The 14,869-nt window shown below is 37.4% G+C and overlaps 1 protein-coding gene across 3 annotated transcripts in view; it reads right to left on the minus strand.

Annotated features, from left to right (window-relative positions):
- The window catches only part of LOC106173376 (uncharacterized), a 23,763-nt gene extending 10,568 nt beyond the window's left edge, over window positions 1-13,195 (minus strand). For all 3 annotated transcript variants that reach the window (XM_086995250.1, XM_013554492.2, XM_086995249.1), the window contains exons 1-17: window positions 11,720-13,195; window positions 7,485-7,687; window positions 7,211-7,300; window positions 6,564-6,720; window positions 6,163-6,286; window positions 5,749-5,842; window positions 5,284-5,361; window positions 4,329-4,483; window positions 3,905-3,963; window positions 3,324-3,429; window positions 2,881-3,045; window positions 2,550-2,694; window positions 2,053-2,172; window positions 1,600-1,651; window positions 1,051-1,212; window positions 617-742; window positions 96-209 (exon numbers count right to left, since the gene is read on the minus strand). In XM_086995250.1, the coding sequence (XP_086851376.1) occupies window positions 96-209; window positions 617-742; window positions 1,051-1,212; window positions 1,600-1,651; window positions 2,053-2,172; window positions 2,550-2,694; window positions 2,881-3,045; window positions 3,324-3,429; window positions 3,905-3,963; window positions 4,329-4,483; window positions 5,284-5,361; window positions 5,749-5,842; window positions 6,163-6,286; window positions 6,564-6,720; window positions 7,211-7,300; window positions 7,485-7,687; window positions 11,720-11,834 (2,065 nt within the window). In that variant the 5' untranslated portion in view covers window positions 11,835-13,195. The remainder of the gene's footprint in view (window positions 1-95; window positions 210-616; window positions 743-1,050; window positions 1,213-1,599; window positions 1,652-2,052; window positions 2,173-2,549; window positions 2,695-2,880; window positions 3,046-3,323; window positions 3,430-3,904; window positions 3,964-4,328; window positions 4,484-5,283; window positions 5,362-5,748; window positions 5,843-6,162; window positions 6,287-6,563; window positions 6,721-7,210; window positions 7,301-7,484; window positions 7,688-11,719) is intronic.
- Between the last annotated feature and the right edge of the window lie 1,674 nt (window positions 13,196-14,869).

Here is a 14,869-nt window from a genome sequence, read left to right on the forward strand (position 1 = left end):
AGAGAGATCTACCAAACATTCTAATTTCATAATTAGTCAATTAATTCTGATAATTTGAATTTTAATCATTGATGTAATGTATTTATGTAGTGTACCTGGGTTTCCTGTGTAAAATTGTCTGCAGTGGTTACAGCAGGTGATGTCATTAGGATAACATTGAGCAGCTGTCAGTGTTGAGCACGCTGATGCCCTATCCCCATATTCACATCCTGATAATAATAATAATAATTATTATTATTAGTATTATTATTACAACAACAACACTACGTACCTAGAAGAACGTGTATATTCAGACAAAATAATATTTGTTTAGATGAAACAGCCTAATTGTAACAGCCATTTGATTTTGATTTCTAAATCACTGCAAGCATGTTTAACAGTGTACAATGCGTCAGACATGAGAAGCAGCTAGTACCTACCAGATATACCAGTATATGCCTGTTGGCATGTCTTACAGCTAGTACCTACCAGATATACCCTCTATATGCCTGCTGGCATGTCTTACAGCTAGTACCTACCAGATACACCGGTATATGCCTGCTGGCATGTCTTACAGCTAGTACCTACCAGATACACCGGTATATGCCTGCTGGCATGTCTTACAGCTAGTACCCACCTGATATACCAGTATATGCCTCCTGGCATGTTTTACAGCAGGTGGAGTTGACCCAGCTGAACGAGTAACATATTCCATTGCTTAGTAAACTCTGGCAGTTGCCTCGCCTGTCTCCATACTCACAGCCTGAGAAATATTAGAAATAACTGTCATGCTGTTGTTCAGATAAAGATTTCATAAGGGTTCATATGCTGGATTGTATGGGATTTAATGTTCATTCTTATTTTGATTGAAATAACAAGCAGGTGAATCAAAGTATGCATTGTGTAGTTGTTGTCTTATGTTTTTTTTTTTAATGCTTGTTTTCATCATTTTTTAAAATATTTGTTTCTAATCATTTCATGACACTTAAAGTTATGAAAATGAGCACATGCATGGGCAACAGTGTTGTTCAACACACTCATCTAAAGATACATTGTCACGTTTTAATTTACCTGTTGCAGCCGAATTGAAAATACTTGCACAGAATTGGCAACATCTGTTCCTAAAATAATCATTATAACATTGGGAAGTGGCATTTTCGGCTTTAAACTGGGCACATGTCCTGCTGTCCCCAGCGTATACAGCTCCAACATAGTCACCAAATGTACAGGTGTCTGTGGAAGAAAAAATATATTAAAAAATACAGTTCCAAAAAAGGTAAGGAGTCCCTTTGTTTCTGTTCTGTGCATAAAAAAATACAATAAATAATTTTATGTTTTTATTTAAAAGATTTTGAATTAAAGACGAACTCCATGCTAACAAACTCGTAGATATCATATAGATGTTACTTATACAATATTATCTAGTATCAATGTGATTGCAATGGAAATGGTCTATGTACAAAAGAACAACAACAAAAACAAAAATGGTTAGATTAAAACAAAATAGTAACAAACATTTTGAATGTACACTGTAAACAAAAAAGTAAAACTGGTGCAATACAGAAAAAAAAATTGTTTGATGTGGAAAGGACTTATATAAGGAAACAAAATGTGACGTACCTGGGGCTGCAGGAGCACTACTGTTATAAGTACACACCCCCTCAATGCACCACTGAAATATATATTTTGTGAATTAATATATACATTATCTGTTCTTTTTCGTAAATAAGTGCTTCTACTACATTGTAGAAGCTAACTTGGCATTATGTAATAAATAATGAGCAGAAATAGAAATCAGAAAGGCATTAGGTGGGTACATTATATACATAATACACATGTAATACTGGAGGCTGTGGTTCTTGCTGATACGTATTAAGATTGATACGTAAGTGTTCCAACTGAAAAGATTGAGTCATTTTTATAATATTTTTTTTCAATTTATATCAATAAAGAGGCACAGGTATACTAACACAGCTTCTTATACATCTTTAAAAGTAGGGGAAGATGCACACTACCTAGTACATATTTTACTCCCTGTTGGTGCTGCCATCTTTTGGCCTGGTGTGACCTTACCTTGTGGTTGCCACATGAAGTCCCCCTAGCTGCGCCGGTACTTCCCATTGAGAAGCAGGAACCCCGGTTTGGATCATAACAGTACATAGACACACATATCTCTGCATCACTGGCTGCCCCCTGTGAAGATATGACCAGTTTATAAATACAAATTAGGATCGAAATACATACTTGTACAGTATATATGTGCCTGTATGCTTTATTAAGTATATGATTGACTCATGGTGTATGTTTTGGTCCAAGTTATGAGTAAGACCAGTACACTTTGTAGCTGAATACATACACAGAAATGATTTCCAGGCACAAAACTGCAGGGTTTTAAAGCTTATCAATAATTGGTTATTTTTCATAGTTAGGTTACATTTTAGAATTGCAAGTCTAAACGAAGATAAGAAAAATCTCACAGTGGCTATGATTCAATTTTTATATCATGGACTGCCTCTTCAAAGTTGTTAACAATCTCAGCTAAGTGAAGGTTCCGTTTGAAAATAACGTACCCCACAATAGTAAGACTGTGGCCCATACACTTCGCGACACTGGTCATGGGGGGTCAGTCTTTGACCAGGATTGGTCCTTTGGTACACCTCCCATTCCGTGGCGTTGAAATAACTAGCCTCGTTGACCATGCAGTTATTGCTGTCACTGGGAAATAGAATAATTCCCAAATATTAATAATAATAATAATAATAGTATTAAAATGTGTAATTAAAATCCAGAACTTGAAACACACTTTTTAACAAAAATTTTTTGAATTCATATATATCAAACATATATTTGCCGATTATTTAATCACATATAGTGGTAGAATTTGTCATTATTTTTACATACCTATTTAGATCATTTATCAAATTTCGAAAGTAGTCTACAGAACATGTTGAGAAGTTGTAAGGATTATAATGATTGGCTGATGTTGTACTGGCTGCCACAGCCGCCATGATATACTGGTCCGCTTCTCGGCATGTGTTGCCATCTCCATCGTGGTAGGCACCCAAACTTCATGGAAAGAAAAGTATATATACAATTTTAGGAAGTTTGAGATGATAATTATTTCATAAGACTGACATCTTGAATTTGAAGCCATCTTGGATTATTACTATGGGGCTAATAATATAAATAAATAACATACATAAATTGTCTGCATGGCAGATATAAATAAATAGTGTGCATGGCACTTAACTGTTATCATATAAAGGTAAATAAACAGATAAATAAAATTCCCATAAGATAAGATTGAATGAACCTCATCAGGTGTTCGGCAATTCATATCTTACTTGTGTCCAAGTTCGTGTGCAGCAACACCTATGCTTTTGAAACCACCGTGATCTTCATTAATGGAACAGTGCCCTCTTGTACAGATGCCACTGAGAGTAGCGACACCTAGGAATAAAACATTTAATTAAGTAAATACAGAGAGATCAAACAGTGTAAAATAGAAGCCTACCATTATAGAAAGGGCGGTAACTGTTACAAATTTGCTTAGTATCTTTCTGAACAATGTCAGTAAATAGACCTTCTGTATTTTGTGTTAATTACTAAAAGAAACTGCTTCCAAAGTCCAAAAGGCATCTGTTGCACACATAGCAAAAATTGAAAATAGTCATTTGTTCTAAAATTCGATCCCACTTTTTTCCTTTAATATGTAAATACAATTATACTATGTTGTTTTTTATTGTACAATAATGTACATTATTAAAACATATTATGGGTATTTCCATTTATTTTTTGTAACTGAAGTATAGTTTTTAGTAAAGTGAAAGGTAAGAATATAGTTTAGGCCTTTTATGTCTTTTATGAGTAATTATGTTTTATTTCATCTAAATGCATATAAGCCCACAGCTTCTCAAATTCTTACCTGCTACTGACGTTTTCTTCTCGCCGGTATCTGGGTTAATTCCATTGTACAAGTCATAACTGAAACAAACAAACAAATAAATAAATAAATAAATAAATAAATAAATATATTTAAGGATATCCTAAAGCAATTAAAACTTATTTATAGATTAATTTTCCTGCAGTATTTTGCGATGGTCTTTAACAATTTACAGATTACAGAAAAACGCATCCAGGCCCATAGGTGGGGCTGGGGGTCTTTTTTTTTTTAAGAAACCTCCCCTTTTTGGTCAAGAAAATATACACACAGAATGAATCAATATTTGATTTAGGTTCTACAACTGTATGAACAAACACAGATTTCCCAGGCCCACTTTTTCACAATAAACCCCCTCCCTTCCTCCATCTTTGTAAATTAATGGCTACAGACGTGGCCCCTCACTTACTTTGTAAACAACATAGCGTGGTCGTGTGGGGGCAGGGCATCTCCCTTAGCAGCCACCCAGTCTGTGAAGTTGTTCAGCCCCAAGGAAGCGTCCACTAGATAACGTGGAGACGCTGCTTCCTTAAACGGCTCGGTGAAAAGAGAAGACGCCGCGTCCTGCAGATAGAAAGATATGCGTGGATGTTATGGATAAAAACGCCACGGATCACACGGTAAATCTGGGGTGTTTTTTTTTTTTTTTTTTCAGATGAAAGTATCTTCGTATCAATTTTTAAAATCTATAATATCAATAGAACTTACTTTTTTAAAAGCATTAAAATGCTTAAAAGCATTCAAAATGACCGCCAGCTTCAATCATCAAAATATAAAGAATTACCAAAGCCCTAAAGTAGCTTAAATGTTATTATGGAAAGTATTGCATTTATTATATCCTTCAATTTTCGGTCCTGTTCCAGGTTCCTTGTCTCGTTTTGAGGTTTTAAAAATTAATTGGAAGAATAAACAAAAGCGGCAATGAAGGGCTCATTACTAAATAAACTATCGTTTTACATAAATCGAATCAACTCATGGAGACTCTTGCTGAATGCAATCGGTTTGACAGATTTTAACATACGCCTCTTCCTAACGTAAGGGGTAAAATACAGAAAAAACGGTGGTTATACGATTACTTGTGAAACAAGAGGGTCGTACGCATGTTAATCTGATTATTGATTGCATTAAGAAAGACTCGTCATGGAGTTGGATGGATCTACGTAGACTGAAAGTTTCATTGGGAATAAGCCCTAAGTTTCCAGTAGAAATCTCTGAGTTCTAGGATGGACTCCAGCCAGAACCAATTTTCGTGCATATTTCTTTTCTTGGTTATCTTTTTCCATCATTGCCTTGTCTCCTCCACCCCCCCCCCTCTCTCTCTCTCTCTCTCTCTCTCTCTCTCTCTCTCTCTCTCTCTCTCTTACCTGTGCAACGAAGAAGCCCACGAGCCTGACGTAAATGCTAAAAGCTGGATCGACAATGTTTTCGTAGCGGACATCAATCTGAAATAGCAAGACATGAAAAAATCGGGGTCGTCTCCTTGAACTTTGAAATTATTTTATGCGGAGTTTTGTGCCGGTATTTGATGATATGATTGTTAAGAGAAAAAACACGGCATTTGTGAAGAAAGTTGTCTGATTTTGTTCCCAAAATGCAGTCGATATAACAGTCGGATAACGTAAGTCTCCTCTGAGGCAGGGCAGATTTCTCAAACTCACCAAAACTATTCGCCTATTTTAATAAAACAATTAAAGCCAGTGAACAAGTACTGTCCACATTACCATTGCCTTAAAATACGCGACAGTTTTTTTGCAGCTGAGACTTAAAAAAATTACCCCCCCCCAACCTGACCGTGCACTCCCATCTTTATAGCTGTACTCATGTCCTACCCCGTTTGCAATATGGGCGAAGTAGTATCTGATCCTTTGAATGGAGTCTCTTTGCTTCCCTTCGTTTGTGGTGGCAGTACTTGTCTGATAGAACCTGGAGATGAAGAAAAGGATTGATGTGGAAACGAATATAGATAAGTGAATGGATACAAGGTTAATCCTCTTCGTGTATAGGTACACGCATGGGAGGAAGATTTGAAGAGAAAGAGTGAAAATAAATAAATAAATTGATATCTTGATTAATTGACCGATTAATCGATATATAAATGAATAAATAAAAAAATACATACGACTGTTAAATTTTATGCTAATAAATTAAATGTTGTTAACAAGTTATTATTTCAAGATTTGTGGAGTCACAGAGATGCAGACAAAACATATAATATATCCCCACAATCTCAAGGACATTCGTACCTGTTGTAAACGCTGAAGTCTATGACTATCAACAATTCCACACCCAGCCTCTGAGTGGCACGCTTAAACCGAGTTATTTTATCTTGAGTCTCTCTTTTAATTTTCTGCGATATTTTATCACGAGCTGAATTATAACAAATATATAATTAGACCTCAATATTTTGTATATATCCCAAAGAGTACAATAAACCTTTTTATATACCATTATTTCTTTTAAAGTTGTTGGTTTACTTTGAGGAGATTAACGTAACCAGATAACTTATGTACTAATGTGTATCAATTTAGGCCGATTGAAATGCGCGTAAAAATACACTGAATAAATAAATAGTACAGCAACACATACATGTGGGTGAAGGGAAATATAGAGTGGAATTGAAAAAACAAAACTGCCGGCATCTTACATGTATCTCCAATAAATGAAGACAACGCTGTGGATTGGATCCGTCGCATCACGTGCCACGCGCTGACGTCATCATCCACACTTCGTTTTTCGCGTGCCTCCTCTTCATTTGCGGGTGATAGCACGTACTCGTGTTTGTTCAATACAAAATGCCCTTCCTATAAATGTGACAAATATGTATTTTAAAAATATGATGTTCTGTTATTGAAAGACATTACATGACTGATATACATGTATTGTGTTGAAAGTAAATGCTCGAACAGAACCAGTTACAAAAAAAAAAAAAATGTCAGAACAATGTCTCCGACATAACGATTCATACATAATATATGACGTCACGTAAAGCTGTATATATGCCATCAACATGTATTCCACACGAATTTGCAACTATTCAAAAAACGCTCGGCTTGGTATACAAAGTGACGCCGCAGAAGATAAATTAAATATGAGGATGTACAGACGACAGATGAGGCTGCTACTGTTTGAATGAACACCGTTTGTATTCAGAATATAGAGCTTCAGCTTTTGAACACAAAATTACATATTTCATTTTTTTATTATGAGGCCTATTCACTTATTATGTCAGAAAAATGCTGTTTTATAAAATTTACATTTTAATCCGTGCGCCAATGGCCCCCTGCTACTCACCAGTTTCCTCTTGATATGTCCGTCTTTAGTAACTGTCTTGGATACAGAAAGGGACGCCATGTACTGCTTATCCTGGTAGAACGACAGATCCTAAAAAAGATCCGACTCATTTGCATTTTGTCTTCATTCTGTTCAATGGTAATGCATTACCTTGTGCACATAAAATTATTAGCCTTTCCTTTAAACACTTTTTTTAAGTTTACCGCACCGGATTCTATTTTAGCACAACTTTTTATGTAAAGCTATATATCTATATTAATTGCCAACTATTTACCTTCATTTTGGGAACATTTAGCCTCTCCACGGCGCCATCTTTGATGACGTAGACAGGCACGTTGACGTCAGTGACCGTGTTTTTCGTCAGATGCAACGTCACGCTGTCGTTGAGGGTCACCGTTAACTCCTCTGGGTATATCTCAACGTCTTTGGCATCTCTATCCAGTGGTTTGTCGATGGTGGGTTTTACTAAGATGAAGCCTGAAAAAATTAATGAGAATACCACGGGGTCAAAAGGCCGGTATCCTGGGAGGTCTGGCTGTTTCAAACGCAAAATCGATTTTACTAAATGCGACACAATATTTAAAGACGCGTTGATGATTTCTCGTTCATAGGCTTGTCGGCGTATTTTTTATGATATAAAATAAAGTAAAAGGGACAGTTCAGAAAGACAACACACATTCATTAAGAGACGGTCTTTTCTGGGTCTGTTACTGATATAGCCTAATTTAAAGAGGCACAAATGGAAGCAAACATAATGCTATCGTTTGCCGCACAAAATGGTACGAAAGATTTGCTTCAATCACACAAGTTAAATAATCACACGACTGAGTTACATGTAGCTACAGTGGAAGTGATTAGGGAGTCACAGTAAAGACGAAAAGGTTCAAGTTACTTAAAGCGGGCTTGTCAAAGCTGTCAAGTAGAAACGGCTGAATTCAGGCCAGGCCGGATAGAATCAAGATAAAAAGACATTTTTCTTCCATGCAAACAGGAATTGACAAACAGGAACTTTCTAAAATTCTACATTTGCTTTGCCATTACATGAAGCATTTTGTTTCTATGCCTTTGCTCTAAAAGAAAAAAATGTCTAAATTAGTCATACGCCTTAGACATATGGCTTATTTAGAGAGAGGTTGGTGATATAATCTATATCTGAGGAGAGCCATTCTGTCCGATTACTCCATTTGAATGGTTCACAAGAATCTTTACAAAGGTATCTTTTATGTGTGTAAATCTTTCATATACGGCTCTATACTGTTGTTAAGTCTCTTGCTAAAAAATGTCGTCGAATCTTTATTTGTTTGGCATTATGCTACACCTGTACTCGGCCTCCCAAAAAACTCGTTTCTTTTGTTGTACCACATTGCCAAGCTATACTTTTGTATCCGCGGGGCCACAGGTAATGAAACTTGCACTTAAACGTCTTTTTTTTTATAACATGTTCACGATGTGAGAGAAATGACAGAAAATCAGGACGGGAGATAAAGGGGGCGAAAAAGGAATGTTTAGTCAATCTGGATCAGAAGAGAAAGGCTATTGGACCTGTTCACTTTATTATTTTTATTATTATTATTTATAACTTTTATTAGAAAAAAAGTCCTGTGTCTCTTACTCTCTCTCTCTCTCTCTCTCTCTCTCTCTCATGAGGAACGTACTCAACGGCCGTCTGTGTAAACAGATCGTAAACAGTAAGCACCTTGCTAGCCTTTGTCCGTTAATGTCCTCACAAGAGTAACATGATAGTACGCATCATTTTAAGTGGCAGATTTAAGTGGCCCATCTCTCTGTCCCTTTCCACTTAAAACGTCGCCATACGCTCGTGCGTACTGTTATTTCAGAATACGTTACGGCAATCTACACGATCAAAAATTCTATTTCTTTTTCATATTGAGCTTCAAATACTGGTCTTTTTCGGGTTACTGTCATTGGAGTGCCATCTCTCTCTCTCTCTCTCTCTCTCTCTCTCTCTCTCTCTCTCTCTGTGTGTGTGTGTCTGTGTGTGTGTGTGAATAAAAAAACAAACAAAAAGAATAGAGAACATTGGTCATTTCAAAGAAATAAGTGAAAATTGCGATATTTTATAAGGACTTCATCGGCTTCATTCTACCGTTAAACCTGGCCTCTAGCAGTCTCCGCTTGCAGAAATGGGTTTTTCAAATTAATACCTCACTATTTCTGACTTTGAATGGGCACCTGTTATGCGATACATTTTTTATATATATCCATTGTATAGACAGACCTACTATTAGTTTGTTATAAATACTCTTTTGAACATTCAGGTATCATGTTTCGGCCTTTGGCGGATTCCCTTTCAATGAAGAGAATAAAGGTATATACCATTGTCATCTTTGTCACGAATAAGGTTTATAATTTTTAACTAGCAAAGAATGAAAAAAGAACAGCAGAATGATTATGAATTCTGTCTCGTTCCATATCGCCCTCGCACATATGATATGATTTTGCAAACCCTTTTTCAAGCCGTGCATAATTGCAATCTAAATTTCAAAATATTTCAAATCAAGCAAAATAAAATATATCCGTATAACAGGAAGAATGCTCTCTCGTTTTTTTTTTTGAATGAAAAAAAAACTTTACCACTAAACCTAAAGCATGCGTGCACCTGTCCGATTGATTACGCGAACACGCAAAAAAGCGAACTTTTTTGTCTTTGACACAAGTCTTCGCGTCCACTTGCGTTCGCGTGCGTAGGTGTGCGTTTGTGTGTTGAATGCTAGACATTCCCTTGATCTCTCTCTCTCTCTCTCTCTCTCTCTCTCTCTCTCTCTCTCTCTCTCTCAAACACACGAACTGACAGAAACACATGTACGCAGAGAGAGAGAGAGAGAGAGAGAAAGGGGAAAGTCCACACTGGCCTTTAATCATATAAGCAAACACTGTGGTCCGAAGCAAATGGAAAGCCACTGAAACAAGATGTGAACAAACATTGTCGCCTTGGTTAGACGCTTATTTATTAAAAAAGGGGCACCACCTTTAGACAGGATCGTGACCAAAGATTCCGGATTAACTGATGTGAAAGGCTCTACGTAAACCAAAGACATACATTCCACACCCTTAGATAATATAACACATCACGTTTTTTTAACTAGTTTTGAACACATGAGAAGGGAAAGCATGCTACCTCTTTATCTAACTCGAAATTGGGTTCTCAGTTTTCCAAACTCACACAATACAATTCTCCTATCAATAGATAAAATACCCAGAACGCAGGCATACCATTTTAAAGTTTTTCCCCTACAAAAAGTGGAACTTTTTACCCCCTTGGGTGACCCAACCCGAGAAACGACATAGAATCTAGATCAATTGTCGATTCAAAGTGGACCTTTTCTGTTTAGCCATTTGAATGAGCAAATAAAGCATTAAGGTGAAAGGATGGAAATTCTGACTCGCCAGACTTTAAGCTAACTCCCACTGCATTGTTAAATCGAACGCTATTTGATCTGATAGGTTTTTTTTTGTCATATCAATGTGCCTGACGTGTGACGAGACCGTTTGTTTAGTTCTCAACTGTGTTGCTGACGCTTCAGTGGAGTCATATGGCTTTTATTGAGATCTCACCTTCGACAACATGATGTGTTAATTTACAAGAACGACTGATATCCAAAGCGGGAACTTGGGAGAAGTCCAGTTCAGACAAGACTTGTCACGACCAGAAAGTATGGTTTATATAGAATTTAATAGTGTGTTGGTTGCGAGACCAGAAAGATCTAAGAAAATCCTCGCCCCAATGACCCATGAAAATGGAAAAAAACAACAGTTCCAAAGATTAAGAGATGTTCAAACTGAGAGGGTAGACAATGCCCACGGGTTTTGATTTAATGCGTGAGTGTATGGCAGTAAGGGAAGTGGGGTGGAGGAGAGGGGTGGAGAGGGGTGGGAAGAGGGTTAGGGGGAGAAGGAGATGGGATAGGGGGTGAAGGAGATGGGATACGGGTTGAAGGGCAGGGGGTTGAGGGTGAAGGGGAGGGGGGATATACATGTATGTGACGGGACAATAGCAGGGGCGGATCCAGAAATATTTCCTGACAGTCTTCCATATTATATTTGGTTATCCATTTTCCATTTTTGACCGTCTTCCGACAGAAAAAATTAGATACCCTTCAATGTAAACTAGAAAATCTGACCGTCTTCCGGAAGACCCAGAAGACGGCCTAAATCCGCCCCTGAATAGTACACTAAAATAGCAGGTTACTCAATTGGTATTATAGATTTTGTCAGTGGTGTCAATGTGAAATATAAATTAGTGTGTCATGCCCAGTTAAGTCTGCAAACTGAGAAGAAGGAATGTTGCTTGTAGGAATAAGACGCTGTCACGCACACGTGGGGTCAAATACGTTTCAGAGAGAAAAAGAGAGAGAGAGAAAGAGAGAGAGGAGTGTATGCGTTTGTGTGTGCCGATAATAAAAAAAGGAGGGTGTGGCGAAGAAACCGAAAGAACGGAATGCAAAAGCGCTAGAGAGAGAAACAATCAAAATGCAAGCGTCTTCTTACCTTCCTCCTCTCCATCTTTCACATCAACCGGAGTCACAATCCCCAGAAACGCAATAAATACACAAAAGGCAAAAGCATTCCCATTCCCTCTGCCCATACTGCGTGCTATCGCCATTGTATATAAAATTTCTATATAAATACAATTGTACTAATTCTAAATGCTCATGCGACGAAGCTAGCAATGTGGCTTCTCGTTGTCGCTCTATCGATTATTTTTTCTTCTATTTATGTCTTGTTATAGAGGCAGATATGCGACAACACCCTATTGCATGTAACTGGCACCTGGGTGTGATATTAAATGAAAAGCCAGTTAGTTTTTGAGCTCGCTGATAAAGTCACTGTTTTGGTGGGGATTTTTTTAAAGGTTGTCACTGTCGTTTCCTGACTATTGTCACTCCTTTCCTGAGAGTTACCAGTAACGTATTTCAAACTAGGAGTATTTGTTTCACCACTGTTTCTCGGGTTTCTTAGTATTGTGCCTTTGATTTTAAGCTTTTTAAAGATTGCTTTTCTTATTTAAAGCTGCATCACTTTAGCATCTATCAGCCGATGTGTACGTGTATCTTTCCTGCGTTGACATCACACGACTGTTCCAAAGACCTGTCGGATTATGTCTTTCTGTATTCTTTCAAACGATATGGAGGTTCTCTGTTCACTTGGCCTTCTCCGTGGCATCAATATTGTTTCGTGTACCAGCACCAGATATCCGTAAGAAATGAGACCACCCGCTGTCTCTTTTTCTTCAAGACCCCGTGCAGTCGTGTCGGTGGTGGGAATGTACTCGGTAAATGCAGCGTCTTATATTAAACCACGCTATTTTTGATGGAGTGTTTGCTCAGGTCTCTCCTCTGTATATGGTACATGTATGCTTAAGTGAAGCCGGCGAACGGTCAAATATGTTACTGCATCTTGGCGTATACCTGTCAATACATCTATTTCAACCGTGACCCTGGTGGGTAAATACTTCTGAAGCTCTCGTTAGGAACACGCGCTCACACACCTTGACAGTCGCATATATGCAATAATGTATCCGTTAAACAGGTATCACGTTGTCGTAACCAAACACATGATGTTTATTTGTGTTTAACAAAGTCTGAATTAAGTGTTCCAACAATAGCTGGACCAACGCCGACTCTCCCTTCAGGTTCAGCTTAGTAAATTCCCCGGTGTTTGTATGCTGTCCTCACCTGGGCTTCTCAATGTTAATATACTCGTCGCTCACTTCACTCATATATGTCTAAATATAAATATAAATATATATACATGTCGCAAGGAACGTCGCTTCACCAGCTATTGTATTTCGTCTTTTGTTCATGCCCGGCTTATGTAAAGTACGTGCGATTGATTCTGCGAGTGCGTCATCGTGACGTTGCGATTCAGCTTGTCCGTCGTCCTGCGAAATCGTGACTGAGCCACACCCATGTGTGTGCACGCTGGCTCTAGTACTGCGAACGCTGACTCTGTGTGTCAAGGTTGGACTCCAGGGTAAATAGTAGGGGTCGTGTATTGAAAAAATACTGGAATCAATACAATATCAAAAACTTAAGGGAGAGGGTGAGGGAGGGAGGTTGGCGGCTTCCCGCCGATGACGGGACTGGATAATTTAGTAATAATGGTAATATTGTAGGCCTACACCAGTTTATCAGACGAAGAATGGGGCAATAATAGGAACAGCAGGGCCTTAAATGATAAACATGAAGGACAGGGAGACGGGAACAAGGCTGTTAGATATTCTTTTATATTATAAGGTAATCACAGGAAGAGAGGATCAGCGCCGATGATTAATATGGGTACGGAGTCCCTGAACACCGGACTCGGAATTGCCAATTCTCTCACTGCAAAGAACAACATACGGCCAACATAAAAGCTATATCTTCTGTCTAATTCAGAATCAGACCTTTTTAATCATTCCGTTTGGGTTATAGAAATATATGAGGACCTTTTGTCAATAATATTTCCCTCCCGCTCTCCCTTACAAATATTGTACAAACTGGATACGACAATAATAACAATAGTAAAGGTTTACTGTGGGGCATTCATGTTCATTGGCCCTATTGTAGTGATTGAACTAATTCCGTGACAATATGGAATGCTTTAGTGTGTATGTCAACACAATTTTTTTATGAAAATGATCTCAGACAACTTTTTGGGGAAATGATGACATTTCATGGTACTGAAGTTGGACATAGCGAGTATTATATATTCGAGAACAAAACGCCACCAGTTGCATGCACATTTGTTGTATTGATGTCTTATGACTCAAATCGACTGACTGTAGAATTTCGGGTCACTAGTGTCGACATAATTAAAGACGTCGACCGAGTTCCCACGGAATTTTTAGTGCTAACTAGCTTACACATCATTTTCACATTTATTATTGTTTATTTCAATTACTTATCAAACGCACTTTGATCATAAGTTTTTTTTTTTTTTGTGATTCATTTTAGTAAGTTATATATATTATAATCACATATTATATTTAGTTTCAAGCTTGATAAATCGTCTCATTTTCCTAAAACGTGATGGACTAGTAATCTCGCGTGAGATCTCGTGAGATCTAAGGTGGCTGGAAAGGAGGAAGATAATCTTATATCATCATTGAGGACATCATCTTATGTAATAATATTGGAAAGTTGCTATTTTTTACGGATGGCTCAATTGAGCGAAGGACATTATATATTCCGTTCATTTCACACAGAGAACGATTATAAACACGAAGAATATTATGCATTGATATTAAAAAAAAATCATTTTACAATTTTTATTAACTTCTTATGTGGTAGGCCTAATTTAATATATGATTAAGCAAAGATTATATAATTTCGTCTTTGCACAACAATTTGAAATATTAAAGATGATTAGATCATTTCCGATAACATATCTGTTAATATACCCATTTAATTCCAATTAAGAATCATGCTTTTTTCATTAATGAAATCCATTGTTCCAGATCATGCCCACAACTCAATGGAAACATTGGCTACGTAATTCTAATTAAGCTTCCACACCACAGAACAGCTGCTGCAATGTGGATGTGTTTAAACGCAGATTTAAATACCCAGTGCGTTATTTTGCTTTTGTTTCTTAATTTTCACGGGGAAAGTCACGTAAACAATAGTCAACATTGATTTCACCTTTTTTAACTGTCTC

Source organism: Lingula anatina, chromosome 9 (assembly GCF_051362555.1).
Source record: "Lingula anatina isolate TDL-2025a chromosome 9, LinAna3.0, whole genome shotgun sequence".
NCBI classification, from domain to species: Eukaryota; Metazoa; Brachiopoda; class Lingulata; order Lingulida; family Lingulidae; genus Lingula; species Lingula anatina.